This window comes from Mytilus trossulus, chromosome 1 (assembly GCF_036588685.1).
Source record: "Mytilus trossulus isolate FHL-02 chromosome 1, PNRI_Mtr1.1.1.hap1, whole genome shotgun sequence".
Classification (NCBI taxonomy): Eukaryota; Metazoa; Mollusca; class Bivalvia; order Mytilida; family Mytilidae; genus Mytilus; species Mytilus trossulus.
Window position 1 is genome coordinate 52,604,392 of NC_086373.1, and position 21,101 is coordinate 52,625,492.

The window sequence follows — 21,101 nt, forward strand, 5'->3', positions numbered from 1 at the left end:
ACACGAAAACCGTCTAAAATTTAACTAAAATGCTAGAATTTTGAACAATTCAGTAATTTAGCATGACTTTAAGGTGCCAGTACCCGATATATGTTCAACTTCATCAAAATCTACCTTGACCAAAAACTTTAACCCGAATGCACGAACTGACGGACGTACGGAAGGACAGACGGACGAACGGACGCAAAGAGCAGAAAACATAATGCCCCTCTACTATCGTAGGTGGGGCAAAAAAAGTACTGATACTTACCACTAAAATAATAGTATATCTCAATATTTGTCACGTAAGCAACTTCAAGGAGTTTCACACCCCACCATGCAGTAAGCTTTTGAATCTGTGTGTATGTACATTCATAATACTTGTAGACATCTGCAGGGCCGCCTTTAATAGCCAAGTTTGCATAATACGTTTCATATGTTGAACTCTGTGTCGCCTGTCCTTCTGAAGCCAGATTTTCTGGAATTTATTTAATTGTCATTTTAATTTGTATATTGTATACCGTATATTCATGATCATATTCGATGAAATAATGTGTGACGACATTCATAGTTGACACCACTGTCAACATGGTCAAGAAATGTAATGATGGGATGGTATAACATAGCAATCAAATGTTTTTTGTTTATCCTTAACCTTTATTTAAGGAAAATAATTTGTTTGTCATGTTTATTCAACAATATACAAGAGATTAATGCTTGTCATTAGCAATGGATAGGCCTTGTTTCGACCCAAAAAGTCATTCACTTCTATACTTACTGTACGTAATCAAGAGTTGTTGTGTAAAACCTTCTCGTTGATTACTGATCTGCTTTATATATTTTTCGCCAAAATAGTATATCTATCCTGTGTTTGTCTATATGTGTATATTGTTTATTCACGTTGCAGGTGCAATGTCTAACATTATTTCGTGTATTGAAACGTACATAATGAAACAAGGTGGTTTAATATAAATTGCATACGAGGGCCCATATGCAAACAGTTACTTAAGTTACGGTTTTTCGTAGTAAAAAATAAGACAATTCCGCTCCCTTGTCCTAAATGGTAAGCAAAAAAACTCTAATCCAAATATTTTCCAATAAAATCTTTGTTGATTAAATCACGGTCACAAAACTTATATGGTATATATATTATAGTTTGATTCTATATAAATCAATGTTGTATCTAAATATGTCAAAGAGAAAACAATCCGACCATAGAACAGACTGAAGGCTACAAATGGGTCTTCGACGCAGCAAGAAAATCACACACCTGAATGTGGTCCTCAGCTAGTCCTAAATATAATTGTATACTTGTTCAGTGAAAATGGAATTCACGCTAAACTTGTAAACTATAAATGAACTAAATTGGAAAACATACAAAACTAACAAAGGCCATGATTTGATTGATTAGTAGTTGCTTTATGTTGAGTTGAAAATATTTCATACATTGTTCAAGAAGATGTCTTCAATGGGAAAGCGGGGATAATGTCTAAAGAGAATGTGTCATCTAGTATATATTATGATGGATACATATGGTGATAAATCTTTACGTTTTTGCTTTTAAATGCAAAACAAAACAGGAATCTTAATCTTTGAACTTAGTTGGTAGTAGCTTTTTAATACCTATCCTCTAGACTTTTTAATACCTATCCTCTAGACTATGTAAAGCTATCAAGATGACAAACTAGTTACATGTTAAAAATCATTGTTATCATAGCTTAAGTTTTACTGTAAAATGCTTTCAAAACATTTAAAGCTGTCACTGCACTTTAAGTATTGCCTACTGTCTGCCAATTCATTGTATCATCTTACCATGTAAAGAAGAACAAGAACAGTTAAACACTGTTTTTACCGATATACATACTTACACAAGCAACTACCATCTTTTCATTCTGGAGTCAAGGGCTTTTTGGAATCGCATATTTTACAATTATAATAATGAGTAGATTTACAAAGCAAAACTTTGTTATTGAGATCAGGTTTAAATTTGAGTAAGTCTAATGGTTCAAGCCAATAATTTCATTGAAAATTACACTAGAGACCGTCTTTAAGCTTTTGACTATTGATTCATGTTTGAAACCCCAGTTTAAAATTAAGATTACGAACAATTATAAAATAACTGTTTATAAATGTATGCATTTCGATCAGTTATGGTATATGCTGAGTTTTTGTTTTGCATGAAATCATACTTGACGCAATATTATGATCTTAACACTAAACCGGTAAATTGATAAAGATGTCGATGACGAATGGCTGTTTAACGTACAACAGCTGATCACATGCATATTCAGGACTGGAACATGATTATTAATTATATTGTGATTTGGATAATATTTATGTGAGTGTGCTAGAACCATTTTTTAGTTTCATGTATAATCCGGTCATTGTTTGAACCAACGATTTTAAGCGGAAGAGCTCACATGAGATCATCGACGCTATAGATTAAGCGTGTAAGACTTTGTTAAGTTTTTTTTTTTGGTTCAAATGCACATTTCGGGATGTTAAGTTGTGAGTCTATTTATTTGAACTAGCATACATAACTTTTTAGTTGACAGCTGAAGTATGCCTCCGGGAGCAAGATTTGCTCGCTGCGTTGACGACCCATTGGTGGCTTTTGACTGTTTATGTTTTCGGTCGGATTGTTTAAGAAATAATTCATGGGGGCTTGAATATATCGTGATTTTACCACGGGTTGCAATTGGCCCTTCATGACAAATATTTTACCCTGAGCGATAGTGAGGGGTAGAATTTCGGCATAAAGGGACAACCCGTGGTAAAATCTAGATATATGCATGCCCCCATGAATTATTTCGATTCTAATAGGACAAATATGGCAATTGGTTTAGATCGAAGCGCCCTTAGTGATGGCATTTTTTGACGTGTACTTATATGTCTCATATGCATACACAAATGGCTAATATAACACAGTTTATCATCATTTGTTTACGTTTTCTGGTTCTGAGGATTTTCGGTTTCACAAGCGTGTATTTTGCCGTAAAATACTTATATTCTGACGTCGTTGTTCTATGACAGCGGGTAGCTCATTCATTAAAATACATATGACGTGGGAGTACAATGGGAACAGCCCTAACAAAATATTCATTTTTTACCACTGGTGTGTACTCAAAACATTTGAAGGACGTCATGTTAGAATGTCTCTTAGACATATTCCCTATAGTCTATATTCCATGATAACTATGGTATGATAATACATTGAAAACAAATCAACTCAAGGTTTCAATTGCAACCACATCAATTAATTAATATACTTACTAATTTGGGTAAAAAGATAGATGAAGACCTCAAGTTTCAACTATGTACAAGATAACTTATAATATTGATCTAATCTAGCAATAGATTAGTTTACATGTAATTAAAGGTTTGGCAATAAAGATTAACATATGCGAAATGCAAATGCTTTTTTCATCTATGGCCACAATAACAACATTGTTTAAACTGCAACTACGTGTCTCTCCTCATCAGCGAATATCTCGCAAATTGTTGCATTAAAGTGCATCCCTTCCCTTTTTAAACATTAGTAAAGCACATGCAATACATGCAATACTACATGTGCGTTTATTCGTGTGGATCCGTATCAGATCAAATATATCATGCAAGAACACGAATAAATTGTATCGTCCAACAAAACACTATAACAGGAACTTAATGCAGTACCACAGTGTTTTTTGAAGATATTTAATTGACTGAACATTATGTATTAAAATACAAAACATACACTGATCAAGTCTTCAGTCGGATTTCTACAAATATCCAATTAGAAGATATGGTATGATTGCCAATGAGAGAAATCTCCACCAGAGACTAAAGGACTTAGAAGAAAAAATCTTAAATCACAGTAGTTTACTTTAAAAATCCAACAGACTTTACAACAGAAATTTCAAGTTAAAGTTTTGCAACTTTATAATGCGTAACAGTCGATTTAAATCAACAATATTATACCTTTATTTAATTATGTCTGTCACTTTCTGTAATTTTTCTACACACTTTCCTTTTACCCTATGATCTAATTTTTATGTATATAAAATCAAATCAAAACATCCGATAGTGATCTTTATGGTAAAGTTTATGATTCACACAGGTACAATGTATTTGTTCATACATATTCGCCTACATTTACCTCTCACGTGAAATTCAAAAGCTTTTTATTCTATTTAACTTGTATCTAAACTTAGTCAAAAGGGTTTGTATAAAAACACAATTTTTGTTTCCTAATGCGTTTTTGTATTGCTTGTTTACCACTTTGCTTGGTTTTTCCTAGTTATACATCTATAAACTATGATAACACTACAAATTCACATTTGGATATTTACAAACAAACAAAAAAGATCATAGTATGTGTTATAAAAAGTATTAATTTCCCTCAAAGAACAATTTGTAGATTATATTGGAGAAGGGAACTTCTCCCTAAAAGAAAGATGTAAATTTTCAATTTTAAATACAAAACAATTACTTGAACATGTAGTTGTTGACAATTTTTTAATCTGTTTACATTTGTCTTGTTGGCAATCATACAAAATCCTTTGAAACAGATTCCGTCCGTACACCACATGGGTTCACCTTCATGTAGCAAATTACAGTCTAAAGGTACAGTCAGATCTAACCAGGACCGTCAAGTTCAAAGAATGAAAAATATATTTTATTTTGCGGTAATTCTAATAATAACACATAGCTTCGCGTCGTTTGCATATCTCGGGATAAATCTCTGCTCTATGCCCGAGCTCTTAACTATATTTGTTATGCTGGTTTTCTATTTATTCAATTTCAATTTCAAAGATATTAAAGCTATGACATAGTTGTGCATAACAGCTCCCTTCATTTGATAAAGCGCATGGTGAATCAAGCTGTGTGTGAAGGATAATAGAACATTTGCAATTATCTCCCTTGTGTTAACTAATTAAAAATCTGGTATTTTGACATCTATAATTATACTAAAATTACGAGGTCCAATTTGTCAGCCGTCATCACGTAAAAACGACAAATCAAAGAATTCAACTTTATATATAACTAACATAGTACAAAGGTGTGGATTAAAAATTACACCACTCCAGGCCCTTTTGTTTTTCCGAGTAATTAATATTGCCAATAATTAAGAAGTTCCGTGTCGATTCCGATACCGATACCAATAGTATATTCACCTGTTACCTATTACCTAATTATCTGTACGTTCCGCATCTGACAGGCGCACCACCAAACGGTGTATTTAGGACTATGCTATTTACACGGGTCATAATCACAGGGTTGACACTACTAAATTCTATCAACCATTGTCAAAGTGTTACCTATTGTAGTATTTTATAAATCAGTAAGACTTTCTAAGATAACAAAACGAATACTAATCACAGTTCCAGTTCGACGGGTTCAAACAGAAAGATTCAGTCACTGACCCGCGGTATCACGGGTGTGTTCTAGTATAGTATAATAAAATTGAAAGGAGCCATTGTTTGATCAAGGTATAAAATTACAAAACAAAATTCGAAGTGCTCAAGTGCATGTACATGTATGTACACCTTTCAGCAGTTTGAATATAATAATTGTGAAAAAGAAGAAGATTGTTTATAAAAGTAATACACACAAGGCTCAGTATGCAGTCGCAGATCTAAAACTTTGTTTAAAAGGGGAGTCTCAATGATGTCCATCCTCAATGTTCCCAAAAAAAGGGAATCAGGGTGCTCTGTCCCCTAAGTAAGCATCTAGTCTTAAAAAATATTTAGAGAATTCTATAAAAGATAATAATGCTTACATGCATATATTTTACATAAAAAAGTTGTATATATGTGTTTATAATTTTTCATCAATTCGATATTTTTCATTTGGCTTCTTTTAATTATACCGGTTCCGGATTTTATACTGGCTTCGGAATATGCTTACTTTGTGCTGCAACCAATAGAGATGAAATCTTGACAATATATATGATGACATGTATGTGCATGGCTGTATCTGAAATGAACATGAGTTTAAAGAATATACATTTATTTATGCATAATTGAAGCTAAAAGAAACCAAGCGTTAAAATTTCATTTGAAGCAAGCCGTTTCATAGTACGGAACTTTTTAAGCATCAACGGGAACTCGAGTAAAACAACAATACATTTAGTTTTAAAACATCACATGAAGACTTCGGAGTAAATTCATAAGCAGCGAGAAGCGATCAAATTTTTATCATTGGCTTTCTCATAGCAGCTGCATCGGTTTAAATACGGAACTTCGTGGATGTAAAACATGTTATCCCTGGCTAGATTACCTTAATACACAAATATATAATGCACATTTAGGTAATATTAAATAATAATAACCATGAAACCCAATCATACCCATCTATCTAAGAGTCATCTAAATACAAGTTATATTAAGCATAGTTGTATAACCGCCGTTTTGATGTTAACGAATTTAAGAATTTGTAGATTGAATTAAAGTCGACTTAACCATGTCTCAATTGTGTGTTTGTTTTTAAATTAACGACTTTTGATTCCAGACTATATAATTTTTCGACAGTTAACTTGCTCTGTAGTAAGATATTTCTGATGTATTTTGTGTAAAGAAAACAAAAATAGTTAATTTCGTTCCCTACTTGTAATGATTGAAAGCTTGTGTTTTACTACTTTATGTTGCTCTTACCTGACCGAGTAACAAGATGTCCTATCACACAATAGGTAATCCGACCAAAAAATATGAATTCAGCATTAAAAAGTCGTTATTTTAAAAACTGTCGTCTTTGACATGTTGCTTCTTAGCAAGCAATTTTATTTAGAGTTAAGAACGATTTGAAATATTTCTTGGGATGTGATGACGCGTTTTTTATGTTTATTTTTGTTTACGAATATTAGAACACATGATCCTATACCAAGTAATATTTAGTCTGATTGAAAAAGTAATATTATCTGCTGAACATATACATGAAGTTTATCATATAAATAAGGCACAGGTAAATATAGCTATCAATTTGAATAAGTTTAATATATAATACTTAAAAAAAAAACAATATGTAAACGATATATTGAATATATGAAATAGTATGCTGGCAATGCTATGATTTCTTACCTTATTTTCCTATTTTGGAGAATATTCCAAAACTTACACGTCTGTATGTAGCCTTATCAAATTAAATTTTGGAGTAAATGTTACATTGTCAAATCTTGGTATACCTAGCAGGAAGTCAAGTTGTTGTCTTTTAAGTTAAATTTAAAATAATTGTTTTACATTACCAAACAGGAAAATTGATTTTAATCTACCTTAAAATACAAATTGAGGATGTGGTGTATGTACATTTGCTAAATGTACAATAAAAAGTAATGAACCATAAGAGGTGGTATATACGTCAAGACGTATTACTTTTTAATTTATCTGTTATCGCAACATTAGATACCCCGGGCAGTCTCTGTGTTAAACAACTTATATTATCAAATATGTAAAGAAAACATGCAATTATTATACAATCTTACAATGCAAGTGTATCTGTAGAAATTTTTGATGGAGATAAATAAAAACAATGAAGAAAAAACTCTTACACGTAAACAAATGCATGTAATAAAATGTAAACAAATATGTTTGGAACTGAGGATAAGCTACTATGTCAGTTCACGTAGATGTACGTTTGGAATCAGATTACAACTGATACACGCGCTTGAAGGATACTGTCTACGGACAATATTTATACAATTTAATTAACATTTCAAAGTATAGTTCCTGAAGAGCGTACAGTAGAAACTTGATCTGTTTTAAATGTGGCACTTAGTGGGTTCCACAATCGACTTGTTCATATCAAAGAATTTCTCATTTGTATCGTTTAACCTTTTCCTGTCTAACCACTCCACTCTAAGGATAAAGCAAATTTTGGTCGGCAAGAAGTAAAAAAAAATGTTTCTGGCCGATAAGGAACCAAATATTAGTCTTGTAAACTACATAGAACATTAAAATAATTTTCGTAGAATTAAGCATACCGGAGGCTGACGTGTACGGTAAACAATTGAACACATACACTCATTGGGAAATGAATATTGTAGAAAGTCATTTCGAAAAAGGCGTTATGGGTATTTTCGAAGTCAAATATGATATTACACAAAAAATGTGTCGAAAAAGGTATCTTTAAAAAAAAACAGTACTTTACAATCGAATACATCCGAAACGCTTATCTAAATTTGCCTTCAATGATGAATACCATTTTTACAAAATAAAATAAAATAGAAAGATAAACAGTGTATTCAGTGTTTGTGTAAACCTTTAAAAAATACAGGCAGTAACCACTGAATTTAAATTACAGGTACATTGCCAGTCTTACTGTTACATTTTGTAATTCCAATCTGGAGCTCCTTATTCTGTGCAATGGGCATTGATGACTACGGTTATTAAGGATTAATATCTAACAACAACATGTAGTTGCTGAGATCAATTGAATATAAGATCTAGAACATGCTATCGTGCAATAAATTTGCACCATTATTTGAACAACTTCAACACGCTGAGCCGGATTATGATAGTTTGTTACAAATCTTTATGTACTGATTCTTTTATTATTCAAAACAAAACCAATATCAAACAGGATATCACATTTCATAAAAGATCCTGCACTAAGTCAAATATTGTTCTTATAATAAGTTTGAAAATTGCCGTTTGAACTTCCATATATGAAGTCCCCTTTTATTTAAACTGTTGCTATCTTAAATCGACTGACTGTATCAGAGTACACTCAAGCGTCCTTATGGCGACCCGAGTTCAATTCCTGTCAATGTCTCAACAATGAAAAAGACGCCTTAATAACAGAAGTAGACTAATTGTTTCGTTATCCAATTTGTATATACAGCCCGTAACAGAGAAGTGATCGAATTCGTTTTTCTTTACCGTCAAAATAAGCTACGTTATCGACAAACTTATTGCAGAAGTGACATAATTTTTTTTTTTCATCGACAAAATATTTCATGTCCAACGTTTTCATTGTTTGAGTCGAAGTTTTTTTAACACAGTAAAACATTTTTTATAATCAACCTCTGTCATTGGCATTTTCATTTTAACGGTAAAGGATCAAATACGGGATCTCCGAAATTTCTATCATTTGTTACGAGGAAATCATTATTCAATCGAACATATGTCTTTGTTCATGACACATATTATGAAATACAAAGGAGTTGAAATGATCAAATACTTTTTAACTGACGGAAACAAAAATACATTATCTAGAATGTGTGTTTTGTCATAAACAATGGCTTCGTCGTGCGAATCGAGTGCGTCAATGTAACAGTAGTCTGTTTATTGTAAGTTACTAAGCTTGGATTCTTCTATCATTTATGGAAACTAATTCACCGGTAACTAATTCAATACTTTCTGAGACATTCATTTTTATTTCACCATCAGACATGCAGCTACATTTGTAACTAAAGGAAATTAAACTTTCAAATTAAAGAAATTTGACATGATATACTGAAACTTTCTTATAATCAATTAAGCGACTGCTTTTCTTAGATATGTGATTTACATGGTCAAACTTTTTCATTGTTAACGGACATTTTGAGATTTTTTATTGTAAAAAAGTGTTTTTTTAAAGAAATCAACATTCAAAATTTAGAACTTCATGAACATGTACAGGAAGCTGAATTATTGCACATCTATGTACTACTTAAAATTGTACTTCGATCTGTTGCGTCCTTAAAATGTTCTGACCGTCCTAAGATTTAATGTACGGAAATGTTTCTGTAAATTAAATTCAAATCCGAATTGAATGTTTATGACACGCAAAAAGAGAAACCAGAATCTCTTGATGACCAAACGTATGTACATTTGTACACGTTGTTGCGATTTAGAGCTTTTCAGAAGGAGTGAGATTCCATCCTTGTTGAAAGCCTTGTGGAGACCTCTAGATTTTTAAATTCCCTCCGTTTTTCTCATGAATGGAGTGTGGTCTCTCTGTAAATTACCCAATATCGTTTCATTTTCCTATTTACCGAAGATTCCATGTGAAAATTTCCATTGGATCATATCTGTTAAACTAAATGTAGAAAACAGGCGAAATTTCCTTTTCAAACCCGAACTAGATATCCATTTTTTTCTAAAAGAGCGCCTTACATTATCGTCAAGGAATTCAGGCATGTGAAAAATTATATAATCATACACAAGAAAGAAACCCTGAACAGGCGTTCAGCAATAATTTTTACCTATTTGATATTAAGTAAATATTAACATGCATATGTATTTGATAAAGTACAGATATAACAAAGCAACTGCCCGGTATTCGACGTAAGGGTAGAATTCAAAACCTTGAATATGAAAGCCTCGAAATCCATGATACTTTTTCTGTGCGGTAGTTTTATATACAAGATCCAATCATGTACACGAACTATAATTCATGTATATTCATACATGTATATTTATATATTGGTATTTATTTTTGTTTCCAAATAGAATTATAAGCTTATGTATAAGTGCCTCCGTTCACTACACAATTGTAAATTGTCTTCCTAAAGACCAGTAAAAATAAATGGCACAAGTTCACGTAGTCATAAAAAAGTCGTATAATTTACGTTATCGAACAACAAATCAGAATTACGGAATATTATATGTGAATGGTTAGAAAATCCGTTTCCCCTACATGTTTTAAAAGTAAAAAAGTTTTCCCTGATACAAACGTTTTAAGACCCAGCTTTGTGTAACCTATAGACAAATTCGACTGTATATAAGTAAGTGAACTATATGTTTACTCTTATTTGAAATGATATTTAAGAACTTTTTTTTGGTAATTGAGAACCTATGTTGTTTATGGGTAATAGGTGAAATGTTGCATGATCCCTCAAAATGACGAGCAAGCGCAGTTTTCCGGACGATTTTCATTTGTACACTGCTAAAAACTGTCAGGTCTTGGCCATGGTAGGATTTTTTTTTGATAATTTTTACGAAAAAAAATATTCTCTGTGTGTGCCATTGCAAGAAATAGTTTTGCTCGTTATTTTGTTACATTAATAAAAATTTTCAACAAAATTTTTCCGTTTAAACTGTACTAGAAAAAAGTTTTGAATGTAAAACGGACGAAGACATATTCTAACAGAAGTACAAATACCAGTCCTCCCTTTTATGTATACATATGAAAAAAACCATTTCAAAGTTATTGATTGAATTCAAATACATCACACAAACGGTACACATTGTAGTCCGTAAAAATAAAGGACTTCATTCCTATCAAACACCTGTTTAATTGTTTACCAGATGAGTATATTTCTTTTAGTTTTGGGTAAAATTGTAAAGGAAATAATACTATCAAGACGTCCTTCCATAAAATCTTTTTTTTCTGTTCTGACTTTGAAGAAATGACTTCTTTTCGACCAATCGAAATGGTGCATGGACATATTTTGTTTCATATTATTAGAATTATTTTCAATTTTATCGGTATTAAACTTGATTATCGACACATGAAGGTTTTTCAGCATTGTCAATCTTTTTAACGTTAAAGTAGCAATAGTTCGGTCACTTCTCAGTTAAGTTTGTCTATAACGTAGCTAATTTTGACGGTAAAGAAACGCAAATTCGATCACTTCTCTGTTACGGACTGTATCATTTTCTCATTTTGTAAACATGACGGTATCAGATAACCAGTTTTATTTGCTAATTGAAAATTAAGCGGAATAAAATAATTAAAGACAGCAGAGAAGATAATTCTGTTTAATTGGTTATTACTAACCGACTTAAATAAAAGAGTGAGCTCAGATTACAGTAAATATATAATGTCTCTAGTCTGGTCAAAGGGTCAGAGTGTCCTGCTTAATTAAAAGATAAATTGTTGAAACTAGATAACTTGTTTTCACGCGCAGAGAAATTTCTTTTAGGTCCAATGCATGACCGGATATCATCTTTTATATTGGTCAATGGCATTGCGGGTCAGCTCGAGTTCACGTGTAAGTGCATTGTGGTCACTCCCTTTTATCATCAGCATTTGATGTGTAAACTTGTGATTTTTATCAAACAATTTGTTCAATATTCCCACCCACATACCGTCCTTTATATTATCTTTTGAAGTAGATATGTATATATGTTTATTTATGGGGCAGGTTTTTCTCCCCACCTTTGCTATTCTTTGTCATTTATTCAATTGACATGATATTAGTTGATGTAATTTCGTAGTAATTATGTATTATTATTTCATATTAAATATGAACTTTTATGTCAAATGTTTTATTTGCAAAATGTATTTTTTGCATTTTATGATTTTGAATAAATGACCTTTTTTCGTAAGTTTAGTTTTTATATCATATACCAAATCAAGCTCAGACTCTGGCTTGTGTATACGTAGTATGTTTATGGTATCTAGCGGTCTGTCTTAAAAATACTTCTAGTTATTATACAAATATAGCCTTTGTATGAGGTCGATACAAGGATATATTGACCTGAAATAAGTATATTGACTGAGGACGTCATTTAGGTTTGTTGGAATTTTATAAATATTACATCAATTTGTCTCCTTGACAATCTGACAATAACAACATATTAGTTGTTATTTAATTTACTTTTTTTTTTACATCTTATGTATTTTGAAGATTTTTTCCGTCAAATTATTGATCACAGATATCATGTGTTTCAAAACGTTAAACAATATCCTGAAATTCATTACATGACGTCACAAAGTATATCTGTTTTTATCTATTCTAAAAATAACCGTGCGATATGCATTTTGCCGGTCAATATCATTTTTGCTATACGCCGTTTTCTCTCTACCTTCGAAAATATAGTTTAACATGTGACTATGCCTAAACGAATCAAATTTGTTAAATAATACGAATTAATAATATTCATTTATATCTTATTCAACCAAAGAGTAAATTACTAGTAAAAGTAAAATATCAATAGTCACACTAAAATTTCAAAAATCGACATATTAACATTGAACAGAAGTTGATATAGGACCAGAGAAACAATTGCCAAGAAATAAATTCAATCACACGACACATTGACAAGAAACCATACCGATGCAGCATGTATTCGATAGTTTACATTTTAATCATTCAAATCGTTTTTTTACATAATATGATCTCATTTGTTTTCCTTCGATAACTACTTTCTTAAAACATCTCCGAAAGGAATGAGAAAAGCACAAATACCTACCTCAAAATAAAATCTAACAGAAACAAGTCCGTAATTAGATGGCAGAATCAAAACCTCAAACACATCAAACGAATGGAAAACAACAGGGATATTCCTTACTCGATACAGACATTACTCTATGTAGAAAACGGTGGATAACAAATGGTTTTATAGATAGCTAAATTTCTCATTTGTATGACAGTTGATCTGCTTACCCTTCCGGAGCACCTGAGATCACCCATAGTTTTTGGTGGGGTTCGTGTTGTTTATTCTTTAGTTTTCTATGTTGTGTCATGTGTACTATTGTTTTTCTGTTTGTCTTTTTCATTTTTAGCCATGGCGTTGTCAGTTTGTTTTAGATTTACGAGTTTGACTGTCCCTTTGGTGTCTTTCGTCCTTCTTTTGCATAGAATTTCTTAATATTGACAACAATTTGTAAGAAAAACAATCAGACATGACATTTAAAAATGTCAAAAATTCTAACATGACGTCCTTCAAACGATTTGAGTACACACCCGTGGTAAAATATGAATATATTGCATTGGCTGTTCCGATCGTACTCCCACGTCATATGTTTTTTTATGAATGAAGTACCCGACGTAATAGAATGATGACGTTATAATTTAAGCATTTTACGGGAAAATACACGCTTTTGATACCGAAAATCATCACAACAAGGAAACGTAAACAAACGATGCTAAAATGTGGTATAAGCCCATTTTTTTCATATAAATAGAAGACATATAAGTAAGTTATCATTAAAATACATCCAAATCTATCTAAATAAGATTTGTGAATAGTTTGAGCATGTCACTTATTCTGTATTCTCAGTTCTTTTACGCCAATCTAAAAGTGCGTTAATTTATGGGAATGGCAAATAATGGCATCCACCTAGAGCGCTTCGATCATTAAAAATTGCCGTTTTTGTCCTATTAGAATCGAAATAATTCATGGGGGCTTGAATATATCTAGATTTTACAACGGGTTGTCCCTTTATGCCGATATTTTACCCCTCGCTTTCGCTCAGGTTAAAATATTTGTCATAAAGGGCCAACCCGTGGTAACGATATATTCAAGCCCCCATGAATTATTTCTTAATTAGAGTATAGCAATAAACATTGTGTTACAATTTTCAACTAAATTGATTAAAATGTTTAAAAAAAGATAGAGAAATGAAATACAATATTAGGTTCATTTTTATTATGAAAAACAAAACAGAAAACAATAATATCTCCTGTTATGGATATTCCGGAATATAATAAACGTTTTCCTATATGCAACTGGATCTGTCATGGATATGAATAATACTTATATACACACATTGAACTTCTGACTTCTGTTCAACAATCTATACACTATTGATTCATTCTTTTGATATTTTATTACAAAATTAAAGTGTACATGATTCCTTTGCTTACTTAAACAGTAAATTGATCTGTCATTGTACACTAAAGATTTGCATATACTGACTGTCCTTCTAGAAAATCTTTGATACATTTGTAACAGTATTCGTATTGATCCTAAAACATAAACCATTCTTATTATACTTCACTCATTTATATGAATAACTATTGGAAGGTATTGTTCTATGATATGTTGTTTAGAGTTAAGATTTAATGTTTTGATAGAAACACGATAATATTTGATAAAGGCTGTAAGAATGTAACAAATCTAAAACTTTTTATCTGTATATAACTAACATATATTGTAGTTAAAGCGCTATGAAATATTTATGTTATGTTGCTCTGATGTTGAGGTTTGTCCTTACAATGTGCTGTTTAACAATATTATTCGATGCTCGATAAAAGTTGAGACGCTTACAAACATATTGAACCCCACTCCTCCAACATCCTATATGTGCATTTGCTCAGTCCGTCTAATTAAGAGGTAATGGTTAATTTGTGTCTACCCTCTTTTGCTACTCGTTTTTTGTTTACAACAAATATAAAGCAGTTGGGTATTTTTTCTTTGTTTGTTTTGCTTTTTTTTCGTTTCAAAGTATGTATTATAGTTTTCTCTACGTTATTGTTTCTTGTTTGTTGTTGGACTTAATGGTGACCAATATGTAAATATATGTCCTTTGGTCTATTGTCAAGAGTTGTATTAGTGGCAAACACACCACATCTGTTATTTTATAAATGAATTAGTACGCTAGTAATGGTAATTTGAAAATTTTGACATATTCTATTGAACTTCATGGCAAACTGTTAATGTTAGGATATGTTGTGTAAGTTGGAACCTATTTTTGTGAATGTTTACTTAAAATGTAATGTTAGTGCAAGTCTCATTGTGTGCGAAATCCATAATATGGCTCGATAGCTGCTGTGTTTAATATTGATTAATGTCCTTAAAAACTTACAAAATTAGTCACAAATTCTGGTCGCCGTAATTGTATTGTTCTTATAACTTGGAACACATCGACTTGATCATCTATCTTCATTTTCTCTAAAATCAAACTTAATGCAACAAACAATCCGCTTTTTGTTGCACCATTGCTGGAAAACACATGTATGATATGTTGATTATACATACATTACCCAATGTAAGGAAACCAGGAAGGTAAGAGTATATATGCGTTTAACACGAATCGAATTTATTAGCATCACTTAAACTTATATTCAAAATACAAAAATCAGAAGAAGTAAATTTTTTGTGAAGTACATTCATGACAGACACTGTGTCGTCTAATTGTTATGCTTAAAAAAATTAAAGATGATAAATTCTAGCATCCATTGTGCAATGTTCATCGTCCATCATATTTAAACTATGACAACGACGATCCAAAATATAAATGTATTTACTAAACTGAAAAGGTCAATTACTTAAAAAATCTAAAACAAAAAAGTCATATATCGTATGTTTTTATATGTTGTGATGTTATGCTATTGTTTCATAAAAAAGGAGAAGGTTTGGGCCCATTAAAACGTTTAATCCCGCTGCAAATGTTTGCACCTGTCCTAAGTCAGGAATCTGATGTACAGTAGTTGTCGTTTGTTTATGTAATATATACGTGTTTCTCGTTTCTCGTTTTGTTTATATAGATTAGACCGTTGGTTTTCCCGTTTGAATGGTTTTACACTAGTAATTTTGGGGCCCTTTATAGCTTGTTGTTCGGTGTGAGCCAAGGCTCCGTGTTGAAGGTCGTACTTTAACCTATAATGGTTTAATTTTTAAATTGTTATTTGGATGGAGAGTTGTCTCATTGGCACTCACACCACATCTTCCTATATCTATAGAACGCATATCGATATTTAATTTAATATTTTTCAATATAAAATAAAATAGGTAACAATTTCGCCATTGAAGACGTTCGTTCAGGAAGTAACTTTTGTTATGAATATAAACGCATATTCCTAAAACAATACATGCGTGTGTAATAGTACTCCAATTTGGAATAGAAAATGTGTGTATGATTCATTTAAAAGTGTGCAACTGTGTACAACCTAAAAGGTTCATGCTTTTTAAATACCTGCAAACGACAGTCACTGGACCTGTGTGATGTTTTCGTTGATCAATAACTCTTTGCATCAGTGTCATCATGTCAGCTGTAGAAGATAGCGAAGAGTTGCCTCTTTCATACTCTTTTGCCAAAAACACATGTATAGATCTTTTATCTGGTTTATTCTTGAAAATACATTAAAAAAATGAAATTTAGATAATTGTAAATGTTGTCAATCTGTTTCGGCCATGGTGTACATTGTTTTCCCCAGACCAATGTGATATAATATAAATACAGCAGCTGCCATCGTCCTTAACATACATGTAATATATGACAGTGAACGTTAAATAAACAACAAATGTGTGATGTTTTCGTTGATCAATAACTCTTTGCATCAGTGTCATCATGTCAGCTGTAGAAGATAGCGAAGAGTTGCCTCTTTCATACTCTTTTGCCAAAAACACATGTATAGATCTTTTATCTGGTTTATTCTTGAAAATACATTAAAAAAATGAAATTTAAATAGTTGTAAATGTTGTCAATCTGTTTCGGCCATGGTGTACATTGTTTTCCCCAGACCAATGTGATATAATATAAATACAGCAGCTGCCATCGTCCTTAATATACATGTAATATATGACAGTGAACGTTAAGTAAACAACAATCAATCGATATCAATATTTTGCGTACTGTTATCCGAAAAGTTGCATGGTCTGAATAATGTTTTGCATGAATATCTTTTTACATATGTGTATAAAAATAAATAAACGACGCATTTTCTCAAGTATACATCAACATTAATGTAATGTTTTGTAAATTATTCTTATTTATCATTGCTTATATAAACTTAATATAATACATTGCTGTTCAATTTTTCTTCAGATTTTTGCTATTGATCTGTATATGAATGCTATGAGATTTGATTATTTATTAAATGAATCGCAAGAGATGCACATCAATTCAGAAAACCCCTTTCTACTCTTGCAGTACACATAAACCTAGAAATTCATACCTTTTCTTCGTTCTTTATTTGGCCTTTTAAACTTTTTTGGATTCAAGCGTCACTGATGAGTCTTTCGATACGAAACGCGCGTCTGACGTATTAATATACAAATTTTAGTCCTGGTATCTATGATGAGTTTATTAACAACCACTGGGTCGATGCCACTGCTGTTTGAGATTTATTTCCCCGAAGGTATCACAAACCCAGTAGTCAACACTTTTGTGCTGACATGAATAATCATTGATATGGTTATATTTATGAATTAACATTTTACAAAATTTTAGAAATTTTGAAATACTAAGGCCTTTCTACCTCAGGCAAAGATTACCTTAGCTGTATTTGGCTAAACTTTTAGGAATTTTGGTCCTCAATGCTCTTCAACTTCGTATTTTATTTGGCCTTTTTAACATCTTTTGGATTCGAGCGTCACTGGTGAGTCTTTTGTAGACGACACGCGCGTCTGGCGTATATACAAAATTTAGTCCTGGTATCTATGATGAGTTTATTTCTAATTGTATTAAAAATATTCGAATACGAGATCTACAATGTAACCCTTAACCACAATTTTAATAAAATGCAATTTCACATTGATAGACGTTTAAAGTAGTTATCAAAGGTACTAGGATTATAATTTTGTACGCCAGACGCGCATTTCGTCTACATAAGACTCATCAGTGACGCTCATATCAAAATATTTATAAAGCCAAACCTGTATGTGTGTTAGACGTAACACATTATGCACTGTCCCATTGAAATATGTTATTGTGAAATCGTAAAAATGACAATAACATATCTTTAGCATACAATATGCAAGTTGGAAGTTTTGTCAATCTGTGATACAAATATCAACAAAACTAATAGTATAAGTGTCCCAGAATAGAAAGGAAAGTAAAAAAAAATGTTTTATTATTTGACATGAATTATATTTTCTTACCGCTCGATGTACTATGGCAAGTTGAACTTCTCTCGGCGTCTTATCATTATCAAGCTCAATATCAAACTTTTCAAACTCCAGTGTTTTGTCTGTGTTCGACCATAATGGAGCATCCTTAAAACAAACCGAAAAAGAAAACGTTACCTCAGACTTCCAGGTTTTGAATAACATGTACTTTCGTGTTGGTAATTATGAATAAGCTACACATCGGTTTATATTTTGATATCGTGTATTTAATAATAAGCTTATCTTTACCTGGACTTTGATGTGGCTGTACATTAGAAAATCAACAGACTAAATAAAAAAATATGAGAATTATTTTTCTATCTTTCTTGTTCACAGATTGCAATGACAATACACTCTACAGTTATCTGAGGTTGATATAAATATGTGTGTCACATATTTCCCATGTATCATATTGGATTCATGATATGTTATGTTATGCATGTAGAAGCGACTTTATAATTACCTCAATTCATGTTTGATTCATTTATCCTTTAATCATCTTAACTTAATTGTATTGTCAAATAAATTTTTACTCCTGAACTTTTGTGTAATTTTAAAGGAGTGTAACCGGATAAAAGCCAACTATTCTACCACCAACATTTAATATTTTTACATGATATCATGAGTTTGATGTCAACAATTTAAAATTAAACAGTTCGAAATTGTCTCACTTCATTAAGTGTATCCAATAAAACAACAATACTGGAGTCATGATCATACACCATTGTCCAGAAATCAACCACAGTTTCTTTTAATGGACATTGGGTTACCAAAAAGTTTCCATGTACTGAATATCCCTAAAATTATAACAGTCATGTATTTGAATGAAGGTTATGTGATAATAAATGTTTGGGATGTTTGATGAACATGATGTTGACGAAAGATGAAAATACTTTTCCGAAGGAAGAGTCACATTCATGTAATTGAAAAGTAAATGTTTGTTTATGCTTACTTTACAGTTTATATAACTTTTAAATAACAAACACTAGAATATTGTATAATTTACAAAACATATTAAAAAGAAAGAGTGGCAGTCTTCAAACTGGTCACACTTTATAATAAACATTTGCTAAGCTTTACTAAATTAGTTTGTAATTGTGTGAAATGAGAACAACTAGTCTGACCGGAATACATAGTTCATGATGAATAAGTACTAATAAACATTCACCTACTGGTATTATAACTGCATTGATGTAATTGCTTTTGTGTTTACCAAATGACATGAGATATGGCCTAAAGTCATCATCTACAATGCAAATGAAAAGTCGTATCTTTAAAATAGAAAAAAACGCAACAGGTACATGTTGACACAAATCAAAAATCAATAGTCTAACACGTTGGATTAAACCTAAATTGTGTTCTCTTGGTAGTTAACCTATGTCGATTTCAACTGAACAATACAATGTGTAGAAAACAGTATAAAACATTTTACCTTTCAACATATATATAGATAATAGTATAGCATATTTGATAATATATCTGCATCAATCATTTATCTGCATCAATCATTTATTTAGACGAGTCAGAAAAAAAACATTACTTCAGTTTTTTGTTAAAGTCTAAAGTTTGACTTAGTTAGCTGTCATTGACTTCTCTTTTTTTTTTACCTCTCTCACCGGAGCGATGAATAACCCTAACAACTTGTAGCCTCTATCGAACAACCGTATTACTGTCCCGGTGAAAAAAACCAACAAATTGAATCATCAATCGAACAACTCTATCATTTACCGGTGAAAAATCCTTGTCTTATTCATTGATCAAGATTTCACTTTCCTTAAAGTAGGACGACACTTAACGTTAGATGAACCAAACACAAATATGGCAACATCCAGGCTAGAAGTCCATCCAGTAACTATAAGACACAAGATCATACAAGACTTGGAAATGCATCTAGTGTCGACGATATCTTTTCAAGGCCATCTTTATTTTGTAGAAAGAATCTAACTGTGTTGTACAATACACGAAATGTCAATAGACACACAATTGTTTTCGAACGTAAGTGTTTTGACTATCGGTTTCAATAATAACTTGTAATTGTAATGTCTTCGTTCGGTATAATAAATCAATTATGGCTCATTGAGTCAGTGAATATCCAAAACAGCCAACCCCAGAAAAGGATTATTCCCCTCGGGCAAATATAGCCCTCTTGGAAAAACCCTTACTCAGGTTGACCACTTTAAATATTCACGTCCTTACACTAGTAGCACGATTTCAGTCTGAAACGGTCATTTTGGTCTGATCATATCTTAATTGACTGGATTTACCGCTAGAGGAAAACGTCACGACTTGTCAGATCGTTAAGTTACCCGTTCCGATCGATAGTCTCATTAGGTAAATCAGTCCGTTGAGGCATGTCAAGATAAATCAGACTGAATCTTCTAGCGAGCTGTTCAGATCCGTTAAGACCGTGTCAGACCAAAACAGATCAAATCTCAAAATCAACGTTCAAAAGTGTCAGACCATGTTTAGATCCGTTCAGTATGCCGGTATGATACCACGAGTTACGCCCCTTCTGCTTGATTAGTGCATTTTAGATTAATTATATATGTATTTGAAGTATGAACAATAATAGAAAAAAAAGTAATTAAAGATTAGATTCTCTGTTGATTCTTTATTACTGTTGTAGTTTGTGGAGGAACGAATAAATTATTCGTCTATATATGT

At 31.8% G+C, this 21,101-nt stretch overlaps 3 protein-coding genes across 3 annotated transcripts in view; all 3 read right to left on the reverse strand.

Moving 5' to 3' along the window:
• The window catches only part of LOC134726088 (receptor-type tyrosine-protein phosphatase T-like), a 37,238-nt gene extending 30,076 nt beyond the window's left edge, over positions 1 to 7,162 (reverse strand). Inside the window, exons 1-3 of the mRNA XM_063590517.1 lie at positions 7,038 to 7,162; positions 5,869 to 5,937; positions 251 to 457 (exon numbers count right to left, since the gene is read on the reverse strand). Of these exons, the coding sequence (XP_063446587.1) occupies positions 251 to 457; positions 5,869 to 5,929 (268 nt within the window). The 5' untranslated portion in view covers positions 5,930 to 5,937; positions 7,038 to 7,162. The remainder of the gene's footprint in view (positions 1 to 250; positions 458 to 5,868; positions 5,938 to 7,037) is intronic.
• Positions 7,163 to 14,228: 7,066 nt separating this feature from the next.
• LOC134727125 (receptor-type tyrosine-protein phosphatase epsilon-like) lies at positions 14,229 to 16,680 on the reverse strand. Its single transcript, XM_063591510.1, has 3 exons — positions 16,525 to 16,680; positions 15,415 to 15,550; positions 14,229 to 14,575 (listed from the first exon to the last, which is right to left on the reverse strand). The coding sequence occupies exons 1-3, from the start codon at positions 16,593 to 16,595 to the stop codon at positions 14,504 to 14,506; spliced, it is 279 nt and encodes a 92-aa protein (XP_063447580.1). The 5' UTR covers positions 16,596 to 16,680; the 3' UTR covers positions 14,229 to 14,503.
• A 26-nt stretch (positions 16,681 to 16,706) lies between these two features.
• The window catches only part of LOC134726180 (uncharacterized), a 68,870-nt gene continuing 64,475 nt past the window's right edge, over positions 16,707 to 21,101 (reverse strand). Inside the window, exons 25-28 of the mRNA XM_063590615.1 lie at positions 19,610 to 19,683; positions 19,109 to 19,234; positions 18,432 to 18,545; positions 16,707 to 16,985 (exon numbers count right to left, since the gene is read on the reverse strand). Coding sequence (XP_063446685.1) covers positions 16,707 to 16,985; positions 18,432 to 18,545; positions 19,109 to 19,234; positions 19,610 to 19,683 — 593 coding nt within the window. The remainder of the gene's footprint in view (positions 16,986 to 18,431; positions 18,546 to 19,108; positions 19,235 to 19,609; positions 19,684 to 21,101) is intronic.